This window comes from Propithecus coquereli, unplaced genomic scaffold (assembly GCF_000956105.1).
Source record: "Propithecus coquereli isolate 6110/MARCELLA unplaced genomic scaffold, Pcoq_1.0 Scaffold66, whole genome shotgun sequence".
Lineage (NCBI taxonomy): Eukaryota > Metazoa > Chordata > Mammalia > Primates > Indriidae > Propithecus > Propithecus coquereli.
Genome location: NW_012152618.1, coordinates 3,521,731 through 3,540,373, shown reverse-complemented (window position 1 = coordinate 3,540,373; position 18,643 = coordinate 3,521,731). Strand labels below are relative to the sequence as shown.

Genomic DNA, 18,643 nt, shown 5'->3' with positions numbered 1-18,643 from the left:
CCATTCAGGGCTGCTATTGTATTACATAACACATAGAGTAGACCATTATCCAGCAACATATCTGCTACCTTAGAACAAGAATTTAAAATTTGGAGAAGTAGTAAAAGAGCATTATGCAAGAGTATGTTGTCATACAGAGAGGTCTCTATTAGTCCCAGAATAGGAATGACAGACCACTTCTGAAAAAGTCCCACGTTTTTCACATCTTCCAGATCAAATCTATAACAAATAATATACGATTAAGAGAACATTAGAAGCAATTAGTCACAAAATAAGGAAACTACTGGCTACTTTTTTAACTTGATTTTGAAGTTATAAAAAATAAGTTTATGGAGTAAGGATTCTTAATTTGTTTTTTAGATTATAGATCCCCTCCACTAAAAAGATGAAAGCTGGTGCTAGAAGTCCATCCCAAGATAAATACACAAACATTCCGATAAAATATGCATACAATTTCATGGTTTTAATTGATTCACCTCAATTTATGCATGGGCCCCTTATGTCCAAAGAAACCCTGTGTTAAGGGGCTATATAACAATTCCACAGGAAAATTATTATTATTATTTTACATAGTATTTGAGAGACAGCTAGTAAAAAGAGGTTGAGGAAAAAGGAAGGAATCTTTGAGTTCTTGTCCCAATAATACTTGTCTTTGTGACTGAACAAAAGTATTTTGTGCCTCATTTCCTTATCTATCAAATATGTGAGATAATATATGCCCTCCTTTCTTCTCAAAGCTGTTGTGAGAACCAAATAAGATAACACAGAATTGCCAGCCTGAGCAAGAGCAAAGACCCATCTCTACAAAAAATAGAAAAATTAGCCAGGTGTGATGGCACGTGCCTATAGTCCCAACTACTCGGGAGGCTGAGGCAGGAGGGTCGCTTGAGCCCAGGAGTTTGAGGTCACAGTGAGCTACGATCAAGCCACTGCACTCTAGTCCTATTGACAGCAAGACCCTTTCTCAAAAAAAAAAAAAAAAAAAAAAGGTAATGCAAAATTGCTTTGGGAAAGCCAAAAGCTGTATGCAAAGGAAAAGTACTACTGAAATCAGCATAATAAATAAGTAAATTCCTCAATGTCCGAATTTATCTATCACAATAAGAAGACACATTTCTCTCTATTCTATCATAAACTGTCAGTTTGGGAGAAAAATATTCTTTTATTTTTGTACTTATTTGCTAATCCATGAGCATTACACCAGGGTCACATCTCAGCAATCAGTAAATCCAGGAATTCCAGGTGAGGGATTTACTCTTTTCCCAGATAACCTGAGGGCTCTGAGGAGAGAGGAGAGGTCCTCTATGGCTCATTTGTGTCATCTGTCACTGAGAATACACAGGCCACCTTTCTTTTCAGTTAACCTTCTCATGTTATCACTTTATTTCATTTGATGCAATATTTATTTGTTTCTAGTTTCTAGCTAGTGAATGAACTACGAAGGAAGAAGTTATATTATTAATAGAAAGAATATCATATAGCAAATAATAAATTGATTCATCTGGAAAATTACTTTCAGTAGATTTTTTCTAAAGATGACAAAATAATTTTGTTAAGAGTGAGTTCACTAAATTTTACATTTAAGACAAAAGATCCCTAATTATGAGGGAAGCAAGAACCCACTTACTCTTCATCAAGGCCGATACGTCGACCAAAGAACATTTCGATGAAGCATTCTAACAATTCTTGAGTTCCCCGATGAAGATACAATTGGTTGGCTAGCAAAGAAAATCCACGATTCTTCAGAAATTTATCTTTTTGTTCCTTAGATGCTCTATTAAAATATGCATCTAATAACTAAAGCAAAAATTTAAGATAATTTAGATAATATATTAACATTTAATATACACAAATCAGACAGGAATCACACTTGTATTTATAAGTTATTAAGTTCATATGCATAGAAGAATGCAGAAATTTCAAAAAAATGCCACCTCCATAGCAAAAAAAAAATCAACTTGTCTCTGACTACTGTGCCATGCTAATGATGATTCTATTGTGGGGATCTTAATATTTCTATGGTGGGGAAAATGGGTTTTTTAGCTGAGCATGGACACTTAGTAGACTGGTGACCTTAGCTAAGTATAAGTAGAACATCTGTGGCTAATTCTAAAGGAAAAAAATCAGTACAAACTATGCTCTCTCTGCAAATCTACATATATGTATGTAGACTAGACCTCTATTTCTATACATCTTTTTTTTTTGAGACAGAGTCTCACTCTTTTGCCCGGGCTAGAGTGCCGTGGCGTCAGCCTAGCTCACAGCAACCTCAAACTCCTGGGCTCAAGCGATCCTACTGCTTCAGCCTCCCGAGTTGCTGGGACTACAGGCATGCGCCACCATGCCTGGCTAATTTTTTCTATGTATTTAGTTGTCCGATTAATTTCTTTCTATTTTTAGTAGAGATGGGGTCTCGCTCTTGCTCAGGCTGGTTTCGAACTCCTGAGCTCAAACAATCCGCCCGCCTCGGCCTCCCAGAGTGCTAGGATTACAGGCGTGAGCCACCACACCCGGCCTGTTTCTATACATCTTGACAGATTATTTATCCTGAATATAGACCTGAATGTCCACCCTCTCTAGCTACAACATTTCTAACACCAAATTAACTACTTTTCCTTCCAAACCTACTTCTTCCATGGTTCCAATCTCAGAGGAAGGTGGTCCCCTCCTCCTAGACCTCAAGGCTTAACTCACTTTTGGCTTTTGTATTCCTGATTCCCCACACGCAATTATGAAGGTACCCCTCTTCCACTCCAGTGAACGTCTTTCAAATCTGTCTGTCCTTTGACTTCCCACTACCTCAAATCAGGAACTCATCTTTTCTCCCCTGGACTACTTACTGAGCTAGCCTGCTAACAGAATACTTCCACCTCTCTCCCGCTTCAATTGCTCCCTCACAGTGGTGAAAGACCGCTCGTTCCCAAACACACATCTATTTACTGTCCTACTTAAAAAGCTTCCTAAGTTTACAGTATAATACAAAGTACACCTTCTGCATGAATCTTTCTCTGTTTCTCCTATGTTCAATTCTTCTTTATTAATTACTGCCACTGCTGCACTCATCACAGAATTCCTTGCATTTTATTTAGTTGGACTAAGTAAAGGACTTTACTAAAGTAAAGGACTATAACTCCTTGAATGTGGGAACTTATACTATTCCCCTTTATATACCACATTGCAACTAGCCTAGTGTTTTACATATAAAATTGGAGCTTAATAAACACTGGGTTGAACTGCAAGTGATTAAACAATACCTATATCCAAATGAAAGAAAATGAGAATCTCTAAAAGACCATTCCAATACTGGGTTGTGTTCTAATAGAAACCATTCATATAAAACATTCATTCATTCAAGAATATACTCAGTATCTGTTATATGCTGGATACAAGATGCCTACCCTGATGAAGTTTATATTTGTGGGAGATTAAAAAAACAAGTACACGGATAAATTTAAAAGATAATTAGAAGACATAAATACGATATATGATAGAATAAATAAAGAGCAGGGCTAGAGGCAAGTGATTTTGATAAGGTAATCAGGGAAGGACTCTCTGGAAAGGTGACATCTGAGCTAGACCTGAAGTAAATGTCTAAAATATGATATTACACTACAGAAGAGATTTCCAATGAATGTGTGTTCCCTGTAATTTTTGCAAAAATGCACTGTTTGGATATGTGGATTTGTTGGTAGATTTTAGAAACATACTGATATGAATCAATATATGGAGAAGGATTTAAAATTGGATGATAATACAAAAATATGAGTAAGAAGTAACAAACTATATTAATTCACTATTCCTAAGTATAAAATAAAGCTTTACTTCTATTTTAACATATATATTCAAATTTTAAAATTACACATATATTTATTTTTCAGAACTAAAACAACATATCTAGTACTTGCCCTTACTTTTATCACTCCTTGTTGTATAGCTGGTGATGGGTGGTTAACCAGGACCAAAAGTAAGTCTGCTTGAATAAGCTTGTCCATCACATTCTCAAGCATCATATCAGGTAGGATGAGAAGAATTCCACGTAAGAGTTCATATAATCCACAGCATATAGGTATCAAACAGTCTTCGGTTACACTAAAACAGAGATCAAAAAAGTCTTACTAACACAATATCAGGGAGAAAAGTACATGATGATTACCTCGGGAACTGTGAAGAGCATTAATAATTTTAACATGTGAAACACACATGCATAACATTTAAGAAATGATTCCTAATTTAACTGTAATTAACAAATTTACCATCACTTTTTATCACTGATTTTTTTTAGACATATACCCTACTACTAAATACTAAATACTAAATATTACCCTATTCTACATCTATGATGTCTAATACAGTAGTCACTGCCACCTGTGCTATTTACACTATTTAAAATTAAATTAAAAATTCAGTTCCTCAGTTGCGCTATTTCCAGTGCTCATCAGGCATACGTGGCTAGTGCTGACTGTATTGGACAGCACAGATAAAACACATCCATCATTACAGAAAGTTTCATTGGACAGTGCTACTTTAGATGTTATTGGAAATAATTATAAGCCCTATCAATTCTCTGAACTGAAGAATTTTTCTCTAATAACTATAAGGAATTAAACTACAAGACATTCTTCTCCTTGAGAGATATTTATGGTTTAACTTTTATCTAGTATTAAAACAAGGAGAAAAGCACCTTTTTGTTTGTTATTAACAGACCTGTTGTATTATAAGAAGTGACACAATGAAGACATTTCTAGAAATGTAGAGATTCTTCAAAAAAAGCAAAAAAAAAGTGGAGGGTACACAAAAACACATGAGTACCTCTGAGCACGTGCAGTTTGATTGTAGTCTGACTCATAACTAAGAGAAAAGGCAAAGTTTTCCCAATCATCAGTGTTCCTATCAACAAGACTTGGCCAGCGGCCAATGGCTGCAGATCCATTCTGTGAAGGAAAAGCTAGCCCAAGGCTTGCAACAGTGCTGTGGCTTCGCTGGAATGAGGCCAGTCCCTTTAGGTAATCAGGTCGGCGTGGGCAGGACTCATCTCCAGGACTGTCGTCCTCTGGTCTGGGTTCTGCTCCCAATTCTTTATTATCTACTTTGACCGCTGGAAATCCAAATGTTCCTTTTGGGACATCACTGACGGAGGCTGGGGCTGAGAAGACAGCTTCCATTTCACAAACAGTTTTTGCAGACTCGCAGCTACTGATGAATGCATCCTCTTTGCCTTTTTTCAGTGGGTCAGAACTCCCCAAAGGATTTTCTTTCTCTGGTTGGGTAGCAACATAAGTATCTGCAATATTTTGTAACTTGTCGATACTACAACCCAAACTTGCAGTCAATTTTCGTGGTTGTATTTCTGGTGAAGAAGTAGGAAATGCTGGTAGGCTTCTAGAACGCAGCATGTGGGCAGCCATTTGCTGTGGAATAATATTGGAGGAATTGTTTCCTGGTAAGAGTAGATAAAAACATACTACTTAAAAATCTATTAAGTGAGACCACTTCTCTTCACTACAAATCACAATCATAGCAATAGCCCATTTTTCTAGCACTGTTAAAGAATCCACACAGGTTAATTTTCCTAGTAACTAATGTGTAAAATTCTTCAATGCCAAAACTTTTATTTTAACCTCTTTTTATTAAAATCTTCCAAAAACATATGTCTTTTTTTTCTCAATTTAATCAATGGCATTTATGAAAAACCTACAATTATCATGCAAAAACATCACATGTCCTTAACAAAATATAGTATTGACTAAATGATTCAAAGCCATTAGGATTAATGGTTCTACTGTAGGGAAATTAAGTGAATTAAGTGAAACTTAGTTTATCTCAGGCTGGCAGTCACCTGGATGCAATTTGATGCAGCAGAGTGTGGGCTTTGTAACTAGATATAACTGGATTTAAACGATAGTTCTTTCAGTTAAGTGGCCTTAGGTAAATCACTTAATTGTACCACATGAGTGATAGTTTCTGCAAATGTAAAATGAGGGTTTTTAATATCTACTTTGCAGGGTTACTTTAAGGATTAAGTGAGATTATATTTGTCAGGCACCTAACACGGCACCTGGCATATAATAGGTGCTCAATAAATAGTAGTACTTCTTGTTATTACTGGACTAAATTGGTCTTAGTTCTCTCTCTCCTCTGTTTCTATAGTCACTTCTTCCTGTTATTAGTGAGAAGCACTAGTTTTCTCTCTTCTTGTTGCGGCTCTCCAATTTACTGCTTCTAATATTATATGTAGTAGGATATCAGAAAAATTGCTCCTATGGTAAGTATATGGGATATAAGTCCATGCTACTCAGGGTGTGGTCCGTGGACCAGCAAGCATGGGCATCAGCACCAGCTGCGGAATTGTTAGAAATAAACATTCTCATGCTCTAGCCTATATCTACTGAAACAGAATGTATAAGGGAGGGGCCCAGGAATCTATATTTTAATAAGCTCTCCAGGTGATTTTTTTGCATGTTGGAAATATGAAAAGCACTGATGTAAATAGGCACTAAATGAACTGCTTTAGAGCATAGGCTTTGTGGTAATAAAATAGCACCATAGCTCAGAAGTTTTTTCTAGTTATTTCTGGATTTTGGCTAGAGGAATAAAGGTGCCAAAAGATTCTGTTCAAAAGACTTGGAAAAAAATGGGGGCCTGATTGTAAAGTATTTGAAAATGTTTCAGAGTGATGCATGTGATTTTTAAAAAGATCATATAGATAGAGAGTGGGATTCTGGAGTTTCAGAGGTGCTTGCAAGCATTCTTCATGATGACAAAGTCCAAGACAGATCCATGCAGATCGGCAGATAAAGTAGAGGGAAAGGTGTCCTGAGTCGAGGAACACGAAGCTGGAGTACTAGATGGCCATTCATCTGGCAAGTGAAGTTGTCTAAAATGATGGGTTTAGGTAGAAAGAAGAGTGGAAGACAAAAAAGCTTTTGAAGAAAATGGGAAAATAAATCAAAAGCTTAGTGAAGGACAAATGACCGTGGTAAGTGAGAAAAGAGAAAGCCAGAGCAAGATAGCATAAGCCAATACATTTTCTAAGTTCTCCTGAGGACCTGTGCTGCGTATCTCTTGTTAGATTGAGTGTAAGTTACTGATAACGGAAAGTTGTGAAAATGAACTCCTTAAATATATTCTATAATTGTTAAGTTTAATCTTTTATTTAGTCTGATTATCAGGTTCTATGATACGTACTGCTAAAACATGTACTATTTAATTATCTAAGAATATTCAGAACTAAAATGGGAAGGGTCATAATTTCATTATTGCTATTTTTACCTTCAGGAGGTGAAGCAGTAAAACCAGATGGGCTTATTACCATAAATCCAGGGCTCGTAAGGGACCTTCCTCCACTGCTGGAATGCCTCAGGTACATGATTGACTGGACTTTCTCCTGAAAGATCTTGCCATCTAGAATCAAAAAATTTTTTGAGACAGAAAACTTTTAAAAAAGGATAAAACAAACTTTAAAGGCAGATCATTAAATAGAAATTCTGACAAAAAGATGTTCAGAGAGAAAAAAATATGGCATACTTTATACTAATGCATATACATGAGTATTTATACTCTATAATTTTTTATTTTTTTTTGTTGTTGCTTGTTTCTGGCCACATTAACTTCTATTTTCTTTGAATTCCAACTGTATTTATAGTTATTTATATGGTTTAACATTTAACTGTTCATTTTTTATGTTATGATCTCTCTAAGGAGACTATTCATCTGTTCATTCCTTGAGGAAAGAACTATGTCTCATATTTTTATATATCCCTTTCAGTGTCTATGACTCCTAACCTAATACTTCTAAGCTTAATCTTCCTCTTCTGAGCTTCATAGTTATAAACTAAACTGCTTCACTTCTTGAATGAACCACAAATGCAACAAATCTAAATCAGAATTATTTTTTTGCCCTAAATTCACTCCTCTTGTTTTGTTCTTTGGTTAGCTTGGTAGAAGTACCCATTCCCCACGTGTGGGAACCTGGAGCCACCCTTGATCACTACCTGTCCTTTAGCCATGGCAAGTCAGTCACCGGAAATAACTGACTTTGTTTCTTAGTTCTTGAACTCTCCTCATCTCTACCATAATGCAGGCTGTATCGTCTCTCACCCGGATTACTGTCACAGATTTCTAAATGGTATCCTTGATGGACATCTTGTCACCCTCATATCCTCACAGCCACCAGAATTCTCTCAAATGTCAACTCCTATTTAAAACCTTCCAGTGGCTTTCTGTTGCCTCTTTACCACCTTGGATAAAATCCAAACTTCTAGTCTATCAGATTCTCCACTATTTGTCCCCAGGCCCCTCTCCAGCCTTGTTTCCTACATTATATTTCAACAGCACAGACTTCTTATAGCTCCCGGTCAAGCTGCTTCCTTTGCCTGGAAGGCCCTTCCCTTTGATTCCCACTCATCCTTTATGACTCAGAGTAGGCATCACTTCCTCCAGGAACTGTCCCCTCAGTTCTCACATGCTCTATGCTAGCAGAAAACAAAATGTTGTTGACTTCTATATCACTGCGCTTTCCACATGGCATAGTGTAATTATCTGTTTATGCCTCTCTCCTCTAAACTAGGCTGTATGTTTCTCAAGGGAGGGAACCATATTTTACTCATCTTTGTAACTATCCCGCTTCCAGAATCTTTATCCACAGTCCTTTATCTACTAAATGTGCTGAACCTAACACAAAGTCATGCTATCTAATTTCGTTTTCATCTAATTTCATTGTTTTGGAGACAGGGTCTCACTCTGCTGCCAGGGCTAGAGTGCAGTGGTGTCATCATAGCTCACAGCAACCTCAAACTCCTGGGCTCAAGCAATCCTCCTGCATCAGCCTCCTAAGTAGCTGGGACTACAGGCACACATCACCACACCTGGCTAATTTTTTTTTTTACTTTTTGTAGAGACGGGATCTTGCTGTGTTACTGGTCTTGAACTCCTGGCCTCCAGTGATCCCCTGGCCTTGGCCTCCCAAAGTGTAAGGATTACAGGTGTAAGCCACTGTTCCTGGCCTGCTCCATCATTTTATTCATTTATTTCATTTCTTAAAATGGATGTTGTACAACCAGTTTTCTACACCAAATTTACTACCTAGCTTTCTCACAGGTACAGTCTTACTTTCTTTCTTACATTATATTTCCCTAGTTTTTCAAAAACTCTAATTATCCCATCTTTCTCTTATATTCATTCCTCTTTCTTATCCCATTCTCTAAATAGTAATATTACAGTAGTTTTTTCCTTAGCTTCCTCTTTCCTTCTTTTTCTACATACTTTTCTTCAGTGGTCTTATCTACTCTCAGAGCTTCAACTCACTTCTATGTAGGTAGCTCCTTACAACCTCCCCCATTTTATAACCCTTACTTCCAACTGCTTGCTAGACAATCATACTATGAATAACTACAGCGTACCTCAAATACATGTATTATAAAACCAAAGCATTATCCTCTTTCCTTAACATCCTCAGAGTCGAGTCATTCCATCCTAATCTTCCCATTTCTCCATTGATCTCTCCTTTCCAGTTCCACTGCTACTATGCCCAGATTCTATTATTTTGTCTCTTATAGACTACTATAATTGGTCTTACTATCTCTAGTTTCTTATTCCTGAATCGTACTGCAATAATTTACTTATATCATATCCCTTTGCTCAAAACAAAAAACTCTTTCAGTGACCTCTAACTAGAATATAAGTTCAAATTCTCTGGCCTTACATTCAAGGATCCATTTTAATATGACCTCAGGGGAAAAATAAATAAATGATGCCATAAACTATATTTATGTCATTATTTCTCACTACTCCTTTATAGGTCCTCTATATCTAGGTAAAATTCATTATTCCTTTATTTTCTCTTTCCATTTTTCCTCCCTTTAAAGATATTCTCTTTGCCTGAAATGCTAATTCTCTAATAATTCACCTATCAAATTTTACCCAAATTCTTCAATACTCATGTCAGGTATTATGTGACCTATTAAATATTCTCTCTCCACAGTGGTCTGATGAAACCCTTTCTCCTCGGAAATTTCATTAGTTCTTCTTTTTTATCTATTATGTAGTTACCAAATATTGTTTCTTATTGTAGCTATTTGAGTGTATATCTCCTCTCTTCTCTTGGTATTTAGGCTTCCTGAAGCAGAGGCCATGTCTGGTTCATTCTATAACTCTCAGCCTGTCTCAACCCCAGTATGTAATTAGGGCAGTTTCTAGTACAGAGAGGCCATTCAAATAACAAACAAATGTGGATCAACTGGAAAGAATAAAACAAAGGTGAAGATAGCCAAGATCTAACAAAAAATCATTATACTTACCTATGTGCAAAGAAAAGTAGAAGTTCGTGGGGTTGTGACAAACGTAAGTATTAGTAGGAGGGTGAACTGCTAAAAGGAAATTGAAGATAATTGTCAATAACTCCAAATCTGGAGGAGATCCAAGGACTTCTGCTATAATTTTCACAAATGATCTACAAACCTCTCGGGGCATGGATGTGAGCTGCCCCTCTTTGTGTTCCTGAAAAAATAAAAATCAAACTCTCATTAGATTTAAAGAACTGTCAATTTAACTAAGATTTTTCATTTAGGCAAGATACTCTTTTTAAGATAGAATTCTGTTGGTTTATAACCCAAGTCTGACCGTATTTATCATTAAATTGAGTTGCTATTTCTTAAGTCAAGCAATCTTGTTATTAAAAATTCATTAAAATTGATGGCAACTTAATTCTAGCCCATTTACCTTAATTAACAGAGGCAAAGTTATATTATAGCACCCATAAGTATGAACTCAGAAGCCAAACTACCTAAGTTTGCATTCTGGCTCCTCCACTCACTAGCCATGTGGTCTTAGGTATGTTATTTAACATTTCCATGCCTCAGTTGCTTTGTCTATAATATGGGAATACTACTAGTGCTACTTCATAAGGTTGTTCCCAGGATTAAAAAACATAAATTCTTTCAATAGTGCCTCACATGTGGTAAGCCCCATGTAAATATTAGCTACAATTAGTATTACCATCACTACTACTACTACTACTACTACTACTACTACTACTACCACTACCACTACTTCTTCTTCTTCCATTGCTACTACTACTACTAGTATGGGATCAGGAGGGAAAATTTCTGATAGACAAAATTAGTTACATTAATGCAATGTGCTCTAGTTTACAAAGTTCTTTCTCACAACAGCTCTATGAGAGGTTTTATCCTCATTTCTAGAGTAAGAGGCTCATATTTGACTAGCATATACTACACAGAAAGTATGTATGTAGTACAATTATAACTCAAACGCAGGTCACTGAACTCTTTCTACTACATCATCTTGTGCCTGGAATAATGAAACTTGGTAGAATGCCAAGCAATTACTAAAAATAAAGATGATATAAATAAATTGTTTATATCTTCCAATTCTACCTCCCCAATGGATAGCAGCTGGCCTCTTAATCAAGGGTATGGCAGGTAAACTTCCTCATCTTCCCTCTCCCTATGTCCAAATATATATCTCTACATCTACTCTTCTTCATTTACTCTTGTGTATTGCTGAATTGAGGTACTTAAAATGTACATGTGAATTTTAAAATATTTTAGTCTAACTACCTCAGATTTAAGAAGAGAACATTAAATCTACAAAAGGAGAAAACACAAAACCCCTTTGCTAAGATCTCACAACTGTCAAGTGGTGATCTAAGATAGGAACATAGATCTCCTGACTTCCAATATAGAGCTATTTCTGCTACAATCATATGTCTTTCTTCTAAATCATACCCCTTGTATATTCTTAACTTTCCTGGTTGCAACATCAGTTAATCATTGCTAAGTCCATGATAGCCCAAGTTTCCCCAATCTTGTACTTTCCACTAACTTGATACAAATAGTTACCAGTATACTATTTCATGGGGGGAAAAAATCCCTTAATTTGATCTTTTGTTAACATTCTGTTTCTCTTTTTGCTTTTGCTGCTGGACTTTTTTTTTTTTTTTTTTTTTTTTTTGAGACAGAGTCTCACTTTGTTCCCCGGGCTAGAGTGAGTGCCATGGTGTCAGTCTAGCTCACAGCAACCTCAAACTCCTGGGCTCAAGCGATCCTACTGCCTCAGCCTCCCGAGTCGCTGGGACTACAGGCATACACCACCATACCTGGCTAATTTTTTCTATATATTTTTAGTTGTCCAGCTAATTTCTTTCTATTTTTTTAGTAGAGACGGGGTCTCGCTCTTGCTCAGGCTGGTCTCGAACTCCTGAGCTCAAACGATCCGCCCGCCTCAGCCTCCCAGAGTGCTAGGATTATAGGAGTGAGCCACTGCGCCTGGCCTGGGGCCAGACTTTTTAATAAACATTTATTATCTCACTATCTCCAATGGTCCACCACACATGCTGCCTGAAATCTGGTTCTTGCCTTCTCCACGCTACGGAAATCTTGCAAGTCATTAAGAATTTCCAAGCTGGCGTGGGGGGCAGGGTGTGTACAAAAAAAAAAAAGAAAAAACAATTTCCAAGCCAATGGCCCTTTATCTGTCTACATTTTCTCTGAACTTTCTACATCATTTGGCTCAAGGTACCACCTCCTCCTATGTATGTTCTACCCCTCTGTCCACCCCTGGCTTTCACTTTACTGAGTTTCCTACTTCTTCTCTTACCTCTTCAATTACTCTTTCTATCTCTCTTTCAATAGCCCCTTTTTCCTGTTTCACACCATGAAAATGGATATTTCCTGAAGTTCAACCTTCAACCCTCTATAATTCTTTCACTACATTTGTCTATCTTGTAGTGCTTACCTAGCCCCATGGCTTCACTATTGTAAGTGCCCAGCAGTCATTGTCACTGAACGTCCTGCTGTAACCTCAGCTACAGAATATAGAAACTACAATAATATCACACTGTCATATGAACTCATTGAAAATTGGCCAATAAATTTCAAAATGGATACACAAAGGCACAAATTTAGAGGAAAACTGATGCATAAATGGTGCATAAAACATTCAGTAAGCAAGGGGCCTGAGAGATCACCGTATTATATTCCTGACAACAATAGTCTAATCTACCATAAGGGCCAAGAAAGGCCAAAAAAAGTATTTTTTTTTTCAGAATTCATTCATTTAACAAATATTTACCAGGCACCTATGTGTGCCAAGTACTGAGGTTACAGTGTGATCAACAAAAAACATATCACTGCCACTGTCAGGAGGCACACAGAGGGAAATAAACCATAATCTCATAAAAAAAATAAAACTAACAAATTGTATATGCACAGAGTGTGAGTAAGGGTATAAAGGGGAAGAGGTTAATTTAACTGGAAAGGGCAGGGAAGGCATTTCTCAGGAAGAAAGTTTAAAGGTGCCACAAGAAGGATAAGCAAGAGTTGGCCAGATGAAATGGATGAGATCAATAACTTTTAAGGCAAAAAGAACACCATATTCCCTGATGTGGGAGAATGCCTCACTTGTTTAAGGAAGGGAAAGAAAGCCAGAGAGGCTGAGAAGCGTAAGATGAGGCTGGAGTGGTTGCCAGATCATATAAGCCTTATTATAATTGTCACAGGTTTTGGATTTTAGCCCAACTACAATGAGAAGCCCCTAGTGCCACTGAAGCAAAGGCACTAAAAGTGTAAAATATTCCTGATCCCATGGAGTATCCGTACTTATCTAACTTGACAAAGTTCCAATAGATGCCTTTGACATTTTTAAAAAACTTGGATAACAGTCTGCAGATAAAAGAGCATCTGTAAATGCAGAGAAAAAAATTTAACTAGAAGCCAGGTCACAGCACATACATTATAATGTACCTGGTGAAATTAATGCCACTTTTTAATATAATTTTTGGATGCATTTTCAAGATGCTAATTCTTTTAGTAAATTTATACTTATTTAAACAATGCATACTTATAAGTTTTTATTTAAGGAATATGGAACAAGTTAAAATTAATCAACTAGTGAGTACAATATGGTAGTAAAACTCAGTGGAAACCAAGCAGGTGGGACGAGGGAGAAGGGGACGGGTAAATTCACACCTAACAGGTACAAGGCATGCTATCTTGGTGATGGGCACACTTACAACTTTGACTCAAATGGCACGAAAGAAATTCATGTAACCAAAATGTTTATACCACCATAATACTTTGAAATTTAAAAACATTAATCAACTATGATGTTTAAGACACCACAAAATTATTATTATATCCCAACATAAAAAAAAAATCTCAGAAATTTAGTAGTTGTTCTTTTGTAATTGAGTTAGGAATGATGACAATGTGAAGATCAAGCTATAAGAGGCAGGAGTTGAAAAACTCCTCTGCTATTTGTTGAAAGAAGAGAACCTGGATAGTAGAGAAGATGGAAAAGAGAAAAAAATCCCATTGAAAGTCCCACAAAAATTTGATGTCCACAGTATTGAATTATTACACAGAAACAACTGCAGAAAGTATCTCTCCAAAAATAAAGTTGCATGAAAAGTACCTGCAAAACCTGACAAGTCAGTAGAAAGTGATGAACCACTTGAGCTTTCAATAACTGCTTAATATTAAACATCTGCTGGTGGTGATCTGCTCTGATGAGGACTTCTAGAGCAGCTAGCAGAGTTTCCCAAACACCTTGCTGAGAAAATAAACACACACCAATAAGCACATAGTAACTGAAAAACATGGTGCCTGTTTTTTAGAAGACATACAAAACAGAAAAATACCATAAATACCACAAAATTCAGAAAAATAGTAAGAGTTTAGTTAGCTACTTGACATGTCTTTTTAATATTTTCATGTTTTGTGGCTCCACATTCTTTAATTGCCTCTTCATATAACAATTTTGCAATATAATTTTCTACAGGAAGAATAGAAAAATCATTCTCTTTCCTCTAGCACCTTTGAGCTATGTTCATTTTTTTTTTTTTTTATTTCAGCAAATTATGGGTGTACATATGTTTAGGTTACGTGTGTTGCCCTTGGTTCCCCCCCCCACCGAAGTCCGTGTTTCAAATATGTCCATCCTTCGGGTAGTGTGCATTGCCCTCCTTGTGTATACAAATACCGCTCCCCTCCTCCCTCTTCCCCCCTCCTCCCACCACCCTCCCCCTTCCCCAGCATCCAATAGATGTTGTTCTGATATGTGCATTTATGTGTTGATTAGTTAATACCAATTTGATGGTGAGTACAAATGGGTCCCGTTCTGCTGCTCTTGTGGTGCTTCACTTTGGATAATGGGCTTAAGTTTAATCCAGGAAAGTGTAAGAGGTGCTAGATCACTGTCATTTCTTATGATTGAGTAATATTCCATTGTGAACATATACCAAATTTTGATAATCCACTCATGGATTGACGGGCACTTGGGTTGTTTCCACATTCTTGCAATAGTGAACTGTGCTGCCATAAACATTCGGGTGCAGATGTCCTTATCGTAGAATGTTTTGTGCTCTTTTGGGTAGATGCCTAATAGTGCTATTGCTGGATCGAACGGTATTTCTATTTTTAGCTCTCTGAGGTATCTCCAAATTCTTTTCCACAGAGGCTGCACTAACTTACAGTCCCACCAACAGTGTAGAAGTGTTCCTGTCTCTCCACATCCTCGCCAACATTTGCTGTTTTGTGTTTTTTTGATAGAGGCCAATCTCACCGGGGTTAGGTGATACCTCATTGTGGTTTTGATTTGCATTTCTCTAATGATTAGAGATGTTGAGCATTTTTTTATATGTTTGCTGGCCATTATTCTGTCTTCTTTTGAAAAGTTTCTGTTCATTTTGCTTGCCCATTTGTTGATGGGGTTGTTTGATTTTTTCTTGTTGATGTTCATTTTTATTAATAATAGATTAGAAAAGTTTTTTCTAGCTTCACAACTTATTATCAGTAATGTGTAAATTTTTAGGGACTATTGCCAAATTTCAGAATAACCAATTTTTTAAAATTCTAAAGATATATATACTCTGAATTGCTCTTTAAATAATTATGTTTGATGATAATATTATACTCTAATTAATTGTAGACAATCTAGTTTTTTGCAAAAATCCCCAATACCTACCACCAATACCTACTGGAATCCTGCCACATGTGGAAGGAACAGTCTACACTAGAACTAAGGGGCCTAACAGCCTATACAATTAAGACTGCTTAAAACTAGGGCAGAAAGGAAACAGCTCTATACTCATTCCCTGGCTGGGTCCAGCCCATTCATTACAGGTGTTGAGATGCAGTGCCTAGACCTAAGATCTATCTATGTTGCTTACTTTATGCTTATGACGAAACCTTACTCTACACATCACCATCCCAACTCCCAGCCAGTGTGGCTCTCCTACTCAGAAATGTGTCCATTTTCCTCTCCTGGACCTGACTCCTCTGACTTTAGCATGCCCCCCTTTCAGAGTTTTCGGTAAATGTGAGCCTTCAACTGATCCAAATGAGCCTATATGCTCCTGCCTGAGTGCAGTCTTCTCAGCCAACCCAAGCTCTGATCCTTACCCTGCAGCTCAGCATTACCCATGGCTGTTGAAACCTTTGCATGGGAAATAACCTCCAGATTTCTACTTATAATTAACATTGCAGTGTAACATTACACTGAAGCAATAAATTCATTCTTTTCTTCAGAAGAAGAATTAGATAAACATTTAAAAGTATATGCTTCTATTCACAATAGCTAAAATGTGGACGCAATCTAGTGTCCCTCAACTGATGAATGGATAAGTAAAATGTGGTATATAAATAGAATGGAATATTATTCAGCCTTAAAAATGAAGTAAATTCTGACAGATGCTACAACATGGATGAACCTTGAAAACATTATGCTAAGTGAAATAAGCTAATCGCAAAAAGACAAATTCTATAGGATTTCACTTATATTAGATAGTCAAAGTCATAGACTCAAAAGTAAAATGGTGGCTGCTAGGGAGTGGGGAGAAGGGGGGAAAGGGATTTATTGTTTAAAGGGTACAGAGTTTTGGTTTTATACAACAAAGAGTTATGGAGATAGATGGTGGTGATAGTTGCAAAACATTGTGAATGTACTTAATGCCACTGAACTGTACCCTTAAAAATTGTTACGATAGTAAATTTTGTGTTACATGTATTTTGCCACAATAAAAAAAATAGAAAAAAACTACATATTACATGCCTCTGCTTTATTCCATATCTTCCAGTCAAGCAATAGCTCCTCTAACAGTTTAACATCTTGGATTATAGCATTAGACTCCATATCCAACTTAAACTCTCCACTCTCATTGATGTGAATAATATCTTCACCACAGCAACCTTCGAGAAGAGTCTATAGAAAATTAGTATTAATATAAGATGCATTAATAATTGATTAATCAAAAAATTCAACAGAAACATTAAGTTTTCAATCTTAGCAATCATAACATTAAATTCAAAGGAAAATATAAATAATTCAACATTTCACAAAATATCTTTGTTTTGTAAAACAATTCAGATTAATAGAAAAATCTAAACTTTCAAATATTTGTAAGTAATTACTAGGTTTCAAACATGGGGTAAAACAAACCACATTCTATCTTTACTTTTTAAATCAAATTAATCTGCCATTAGGCTTTAAAACCTTTTCAAAAAAGTAGTAAGGATTTATGGCATAAATGTATGGATCTTGACAGTTTAAAGAGGAGTGGGTGGAAGTAAGGGTAGGAGAATCATCTTTTGCCTTAGCATCAATACCTTCAGAGAAAAATATTTTCACAGTGTTACCAAATGCTTTTAGCTAGAAAGATATGTAAGTATATGATGATAGTGGGATCATAATAAAACTAACACCAATATCAGTGACTTTAAAAACTAACCCTGTAGCAGCCTAACTGCCTAATGGAATGGTATGTCTCTAGGTGTCTGGAAAACTAGGTTGTGTTCCATAATGATGGGAGCCGAAATAAATAAATTCATCAATCTATAGAAGAGGGAATGGCCTGGGAGACATCTGTGGTCCATTCAGATCTAAAGTTTTATGAATTTTTTTTTAACTTTTCTAAAATGCTATAAGGAAAAGAAAAATGTAATTATTCAAATGATGAAAAGAACCAGAAGAGTAACCAGCTTAATTAAATATATACTGAGTTTCCTTCATTTTCTTCAGGAATAACTGAAACACAAAACTATTATTGAAAGACTTTGATGAAGAGATGAGTATCACTGCATATGAAACTATAAGAATAAATTTTATGAGGTCATACCTTCAAAATGTGAAAGCCAACAATGCATTTTTGTTTGATCAACACCTGATGAATCATGGAAAGTCCATTACAGTTTTCTAATTCATGTACCCTTTGTTGGTTGTATTTAATTAATGAGAGTATAACTTGCAGTGCTAATGCTTGAGTTTCTTCACAGCTACTGAGTTCAACAACCTAAAAAAAAGTGAATATATTTTACTACTTGTTTGTTGAGAGTAAAAATGTAACACGTATGATTATCTTCCATTATGTAATATCAATCCACCAGTTTCTATGAAAGTTTATTTTTTAATATTCATACTGTACTTATTTAAGAATTGTGGATAAACAAAACTGAGAGAAAGGCATAAATTCCATGCTCTTTAATCTCTTACATATACTATAAATGAACTAAAATAACATTAACAACCTTAGAGGTCAGTAGCATTTTATAATCAGTGATCTGAAGTATCAGCAAAATGCCTCAAGTTTTTGATAAATTAGTCAATCAACAAACAGGCTCTGAGTTATGTG

General features: G+C 36.2%; 1 protein-coding gene across 1 annotated transcript in view; it reads right to left on the bottom strand.

Annotated features, from left to right (window-relative positions):
• The window catches only part of LYST (lysosomal trafficking regulator), a 155,321-nt gene that overhangs the window by 88,829 nt on the left and 47,849 nt on the right, over window positions 1-18,643 (bottom strand). The window contains exons 16-24 of the mRNA XM_012660158.1: window positions 18,131-18,304; window positions 17,068-17,217; window positions 14,431-14,568; window positions 10,296-10,494; window positions 7,270-7,401; window positions 4,810-5,437; window positions 3,912-4,089; window positions 1,628-1,797; window positions 1-219 (exon numbers count right to left, since the gene is read on the bottom strand). Of these exons, the coding sequence (XP_012515612.1) occupies window positions 1-219; window positions 1,628-1,797; window positions 3,912-4,089; window positions 4,810-5,437; window positions 7,270-7,401; window positions 10,296-10,494; window positions 14,431-14,568; window positions 17,068-17,217; window positions 18,131-18,304 (1,988 nt within the window). The remainder of the gene's footprint in view (window positions 220-1,627; window positions 1,798-3,911; window positions 4,090-4,809; window positions 5,438-7,269; window positions 7,402-10,295; window positions 10,495-14,430; window positions 14,569-17,067; window positions 17,218-18,130; window positions 18,305-18,643) is intronic.